Here is a 6,887-nt window from a genome sequence, read left to right on the forward strand (position 1 = left end):
ACTCGTGCACCAGCACACCCAGGTCCCTCTGCACAGCAGCATGTTTTAACATCTTACCGTTTAAATAATAATCCATTCTGCTGTTATTCCTCCCAAAATGGAAAGCCTCACACTTGGCAACATTGAATTCCATCTGCCAGACCCTAGCCCATTCACCTAACCTATCCAAATCCTTCTGCAGACTTCCGGTATCCTCTGCACTTTTTGCTTTACCACTCATCTTAGTGTCGTCTGCAAACTTTGATACATTGCACTCGGTCCCCAACTCCAAATCATCTATGTAAATTGTGAACATCTGCGGGCCCAACACTGATCCTTGAGGGACCCCACTAGTTACAGGTTGCCAACCAGAGAAACACCCATTTATCCCCACTCTCTGCTTTCTGTTAGTTAACCAATCCTCTACCCATGCTACCACTTTACCCTCAATGCCATGCATCTTTAATTTATGCAGCAACCTTTTGTGTGGCACCTTGTCAAAAGCTTTCTGGAAATCCAGATATACCACATCCATTGGCTCCCCGTTATCTACTGCACTGGTAACGTCCTCAAAAAATTCTACCAAATTAGACACGACCTACCCTTTATGAACCCATGCTGCGCCTGCCCAATGGGACAATTTCCCTCCAGGTGCCCCGCTATTTCCTCCTTAATGATAGATTCCAGCATTTTCCCTACTACCGAAGTTAAGCTTACCGGCCTATAATTACCCGCTTTCTGCCGACCTCCTTTTTTAAACAGTGGTGTCACGTTTGCTACTTTCCAATCCTCTGGGACCACCCCAGAGTCTAGTGAATTTTGATAAATTATCACTAGTGCGTTTACAATTTCCCTAGCCATCTCTTTTAACACTCTGGGATGCATCCCATCAGGGCCAGGAGACTTGTCTACCTTTAGCCCCATTAGCTTGCCCAATACTGCCTCCTTAGTGATTACAATCATCTCAAGGTCCTCACCTATCATATCTTTATTTCCATCAGTCACTGGCATGTTATTTGTGTCTTCCACTGTGAAGACTGACCCAAAAAACCTGTTCAGCTCCTCAGCCATTTCCCCCTCTCCTATTATTAAATCTCCCTTCTCATCTTCCAAAGGACCAATATTTACCTTAGCCACTCTTTTTTGTCTTATATATTTGTAGAAGCTTTTACTGCAGAAGGATTACTGCATCTGCAGTAATTTGCTTTTATCGCAACATTTTTCTGCGTGGATCGCAGTTCAATTAGTTTGGAAAATTAAAAGAAAATTCTGGAATGGATTCTGAGGAATTATCTTCAACTTGAACCATTAATTCTGTCTCCACAGAAAGTGCCAGAACAGCAGCGAATTTCCAGCGTTTTCTGTGTTTATTTCTCATTTCCAGCACCCACTCTATTTTGCTTTTAATTATTGTTTATTTACAGCCCAGAGGGTGGATCAGGCCCCGAGTGGCTGATGTTGGAACTTCAGGGAGAAATCGAGGCCCGTGGCCACAGCGGCCTCCCTGGAAACCTAATGGGAGACCTGCACTTCAGCACTGAGGTACCAGCAACACCCCCCTCCCCCTCCCCCTCTCTTTCGGGTCCTGTCACAGCACCTCCCTTCGTCCAACTCCTTTTACAAAGGTGAATGTAAGTGGGCTGCAATGTGATGATTTGTGAAGAGGTAGAATGTATAGAGTTACATGTATGGACTTACATGAATGTAGAGAGTTAGGTGTCTGGAATGGGGAGAGTTGGGTGGATGGAATGGGGCGAGTTGGGTGGATGGAATGGGGCGAGTTGGGTGTCTGGAATGGGGAGAGTTGCGTGGATGGAATGGGGCGAGTTGGGTGGATGGAATGCGGAGAGTTGCGTGGATAGAATGCGGAGAGTTGCGTGGATGGAATGCGGAGAGTTGCGTGGATGGAATGGGGAGAGTTGGGAGTCTGGAATGGGGAGAGTTGGGTGTCTGGAATGGGGAGAGTTGGGTGTCTGGAATGGGGAGAGTTGGGTGTCTGGAATGGGGAGAGTTGGGTGTCTGGAATGGGGAGAGTTGGGTGTCTGGAATGGGGAGAGTTGGGTGTCTGGAATGGGGAGAGTTGGGTGTCTGGAATGGGGAGAGTTGGGTGGATGGAATGGGGAGAGTTGCGTGGATGGAATGGGGAGAGTTGGGTGTCTGGAATGGGGAGAGTTGGGTGGATGGAATGGGGAGAGTTGCGTGGATGGAATGGGGAGAGTTGGGTGTCTGGAATGGGGAGAGTTGGGAGTCTGGAATGGGGAGAGTTGGGAGTCTGGAATGGGGAGAGTTGGGTGTCTGGAATGGGGAGAGTTGGGTGGATGGAATGGGGAGAGTTGGGTGTCTGGAATGGGGAGAGTTGGGTGTCTGGAATGGGGAGAGTTGGGTGTCTGGAATGGGGAGAGTTGGGTGTCTGGAATGGGGAGAGTTGGGAGTCTGGAATGTGGAGAGTTGGGAGTCTGGAATGGGAAGAGTTGGAAGTCTGGAATGGGAAGAGTTGGGTGTCTGGAATGGGGAGAGTTGGGTGGATGGAATGGGGCGAGTTGGGTGGATGGAATGGGGCGAGTTGGGTGGATGGAATGGGGAGAGTTGGGTGTCTGGAATGGGGAGAGTTGCGTGGATGGAATGGGGAGAGTTGGGTGGATGGAATGGGGCGAGTTGGGTGGATGGAATGGGGAGAGTTGCGTGGATGGAATGGGGAGAGTTGCGTGGATGGAATGGGGAGAGTTGGGTGTCTGGAATGGGGAGAGTTGGGTGTCTGGAATGGGGAGAGTTGCATGGATGGAATGGGGAGAGTTGGGTGTCTGGAATGGGGAGAGTTGGGAGTCTGGAATGGGAAGAGTTGGGAGTCTGGAATGGGAAGAGTTGGGTGTCTGGAATTGGGAGAGTTGGGTGGATGGAATTGGGCGAGTTGGGTGGATGGAATGGGGAGAGTTGGGTGGATGGAATGGGGAGAGTTGCGTGGATGGAATGGGGAGAGTTGCGTGGATGGAATGGGGAGAGTTGGGTGTCTGGAATGGGGAGAGTTGGGTGTCTGGAATGGGGAGAGTTGGGTGTCTGGAATGGGGAGAGTTGGGTGGATGGAATGGGGCGAGTTGGGAGTCTGGAATGGGGAGTGTTGGGTGGATGGAATGGGGAGAGTTGGGTGTCTGGAATGGGGAGAGTTGGGTGTCTGGAATGGGGAGAGTTGCGTGGATGGAATGGGGAGAGTTGGGTGTCTGGAATGGGGAGAGTTGGGTGTCTGGAATGGGGAGAGTTGGGTGTCTGGAATGGGGAGAGTTGGGTGTCTGGAATGGGGAGAGTTGGGTGTCTGGAATGGGGAGAGTTGGGTGTCTGGAATGGGGAGAGTTGGGTGTCTGGAATGGGGAGAGTTGGGTGTCTGGTATGGGGAGAGTTGGGTGTCTGGAATGGGGAGAGTTGCGTGTCTGGAATGGGGAGAGTTACGTGGATGGAATGGGGAGAGTTGGGTGTCTGGAATGGGGAGTGTTGGGTGGATGGAATGGGGAGAGTTGGGTGTCTGGAATGGGGAGAGTTGGGTGTCTGGAATGGGGAGAGTTGCGTGGATGGAATGGGGAGAGTTGGGTGTCTGGAATGGGGAGAGTTGGGTGTCTGGAATGGGGAGAGTTGGGTGTCTGGAATGGGGAGAGTTGGGTGTCTGGAATGGGGAGAGTTGGGTGTCTGGAATGGGGAGAGTTGGGTGTCTGGAATGGGGAGAGTTGGGTGTCTGGAATGGGGAGAGTTGGGTGTCTGGAATGGGGAGAGTTGGGTGTCTGGAATGGGGAGAGTTGGGTGTCTGGAATGGGGAGAGTTGGGTGGATGGAATGGGGCGAGTTGGGTGGATGGAATGGGGAGAGTTGGGTGGATGGAATGGGGAGAGTTGCGTGGATGGAATGGGGAGAGTTGCGTGGATGGAATGGGGAGAGTTGGGTGTCTGGAATGGGGAGAGTTGGGTGTCTGGAATGGGGAGTGTTGGGTGTCTGGAATGGGGAGAGTTGGGTGTCTGGAATGGGGAGAGTTGGGTGGATGGAATGGGGAGAGTTGGGTGTCTGGAATGGGGAGAGTTGGGTGTCTGGAATGGGGAGAGTTGGGTGGATGGAATGGGGCGAGTTGGGTGTCTGGAATGGGGAGAGTTGCGGGGCAAAGCTGGATAATTGTTAATTTCAAACAACTGGTGTCATGATGGGCTGAATGGAGTTCTGTAGTGGAACGATTCTGTGACCTTTAAATCTCTTTGCTCATCCATGGTTCATAGTTCCTCAGCAGCTTTGTAACAGTCACCTCCCCCAAAAAAACTCCACAAGATTAATCAACATGGTCAACGTTGCACAAATGCACATACTCTGATCAGGTCCTAACTTGGCTGAATGCTCAGCTACTCTGCGCCTTTCCGCTGTGTGTAGTTTAGTGCCATCTGGTATGTTGGCCTTCATAGCGAGAGGATTTGAGTACAGGAATAGAGATGTTTTACTGCAATGGTATGGGGCATTGGTAAGGCCGCACCTGGAGTATTGTGTTCAGTTTTGGTGTCTTTATCTGAGGAAGGATGTTCCTATGGAGGGAGTGCAGCGAAGGTTTACCAGGCTAATTCCTGGGATGGCGGGACTGTGATTTGAGGATAGACTAAGTCGGTTAGGATTATATTCATTGGAGTTCAGAAGAGTGAGACGGGTTCTCATAGAAACTTCTAAAATTCAACAGGACTAGACAGGTAGATTCAGAAAGAATGTTTCCGATGGTGGGGGAGTCCAGAACTAGGAGTCATAGTTTGAGGATAAGGGGTAAACCTTTTAGGACTGAGGTGAGGGGAAATTTCTTCACCCAGAGAGCGGTGAATCTGTGGAATTCACTACCACAGAAAGTAGTCGAAGCCAAAACATTTGTGTAATTTCAAGAAGGAATTAGATATAGCTCTTGGGGCTAAAGAGATCAAGGGATATTGGGGGGGGGGGGAGGGATTGAACTTGATGATCAACCAAGTCACCCAAGGCCAGAATTGAACCCGGGTCCCTGGTGCTGTGAGGCAGCAGTGCTAACCGTGCTGCCCAAGTCTCTTTTTGCTTCTATCTTTGAAGCACAAAATTACCTGTGCTCAATGTTGATTGTTTTGTTTTGCTATTTTCTGGATTGAATAATCTCTGGTGCATTTAATCGCTTCTTTCCCCATCCCCAGGGAATCCCAATACTGATAATTGGTCACCACATCTTGTATGGTAAAATCAGCCACCTGGAAAGACCATTTGTGGTGCTGGTAAAAAAGATCTGCACACGAGCAGGAGCCGAGAGTGCGATAGAAACTGAGAGAGTGGAGCAAGGAGTGGGTGAAGAAAGTGCATCATGTTGCTACCACGTCACCGCGATCATCAAGAAAAAAATCATCTTCAAAACCCGTCCAAAGCCCATTATTACCAATGTGCCTAAAAAGCTATAGTGGGACTGTGCCCACTTACAGGACTGGTCCGGAACAGCAGATCTCCATATTGGCAGGTGACTGAACACTAGACGCTCAATGCCAGTTTGTGACATTCACCGAGTGTTTGCAGAATTTTCTCAGGGACTCTACCTCAGAAAGTAGATCCTTAAAGATGAACCTGTGTCTAAAACAGATTTGATTACAAACATGTTCATTTAAAATATTTGCCTTTGTTGGTATTTTCTTCTCACTAACAATATCTTGTGAGGAAGCTGTGAATCGGGGCTTTTGGTGCAATTGGAGAACTGCACAGAAGGCAAATATATTTATAGGAATATTTCACTAATTGGAGCAATATAAAAATGTGTAACCTGTGTTGGCTCATACACAATAGGATCTGCTGGCCTGAGCTACAGACAGGATCTGACACACCACCTTGAGGTCCTCATCAACATTGATGCCAATTTTCAGGCAATTTGATTTGCTCTGGGAGATATCCTGAAATGACCGAGTGCCCAGGGTACAGCAAACTCTGTGGGCCCTGAGAACATCTGGCAAGAACGCTGAAACCTTTTGCTCCAGAATTAGATCCCACCTCCAGCCAGCTGTTCCAGTACAGCTACAACAGTGGCATCTGAACGACAAAGTGGAATATGCAGCAATATCTGGACAATATTCAGGTTTGGGCTGATAATCACCAAGTAATGTTCGTGACATACGAGTGTCAAACATTAGTCCTTTATAGCCCGAAATATAATAGACAACAAGGAAATGACAGCAGTTAAACTACTTCACGGAGGAAGACACAAATAACTTTCCTGGAAATGCTAGGGAACCAAGGGTTTAGTGAGAAGAGGAATTGAAGGTAATTGGTATTGGCAAAAAAATCGTGCTGGGAAAATTAATTAAACTGAAGGGCAATAAATCATCAGGGCCTGATAATCTACATCCCAGAGTACTAAAGGAAGTTGCCCTTGAAATAGTGGTTGCGTTTGTTGTCATCTTCCAAAGTTCAGTAGATTCTGGAACAGTCCTGGCAGACTGGATGATGACAAATGTAAGCCCATTGCTTAGAAATATCTATAAAATGCTAGAGTCCATTATAAAAGATTCAATAGCAGAGCACTTGGAAAGCAGTGGCAGGATTGGACAGTCAGCATGGTTTACAAAAGGGAAATCATACTTGTCAAATCTACTGGAATTCTTCAAGGATGTAACTAGTAGAGTTGATGAGGGGAAGCCAGTGGATGTTGGTTTATTTGGATTTTCAGAAGGCTTTTGACAAAGTCCCATATGAGAGATTAGTGTGTAAAATTAAAGCGGGTGGGATTGGGGGCAGTGTACTGAGATGGTAGAAAACTGGTTGGCAGACCGGAAACAGAGTAGGAATAAATGGGTCTTTTTACAAATGTCAGGCAGTAACTAGTGGGGTGCCACAGTGATCAGTACAAGACCCCAGCTATTCACAAGGTATATTAATTTAGATGAGGGAACAAAATCT

The 6,887-nt window shown here is 48.1% G+C and overlaps 1 protein-coding gene across 1 annotated transcript; it reads left to right on the top strand.

The window, feature by feature from the left end:
- Window positions 1-1,398: 1,398 nt before the first annotated feature.
- On the top strand, window positions 1,399-5,609 carry chtf8 (CTF8, chromosome transmission fidelity factor 8 homolog (S. cerevisiae); the record flags this gene model as incomplete). The annotated part of the gene is made up of 2 exons (XM_072517714.1): window positions 1,399-1,521; window positions 5,147-5,609. Coding segments are annotated over 2 exons (381 nt in total), but the record flags the coding sequence as incomplete, so codon positions are not given.
- Window positions 5,610-6,887: the final 1,278 nt, after the last annotated feature.

The sequence above is a fragment of the Scyliorhinus torazame genome, chromosome 10, assembly GCF_047496885.1.
Source record: "Scyliorhinus torazame isolate Kashiwa2021f chromosome 10, sScyTor2.1, whole genome shotgun sequence".
Lineage (NCBI taxonomy): Eukaryota > Metazoa > Chordata > Chondrichthyes > Carcharhiniformes > Scyliorhinidae > Scyliorhinus > Scyliorhinus torazame.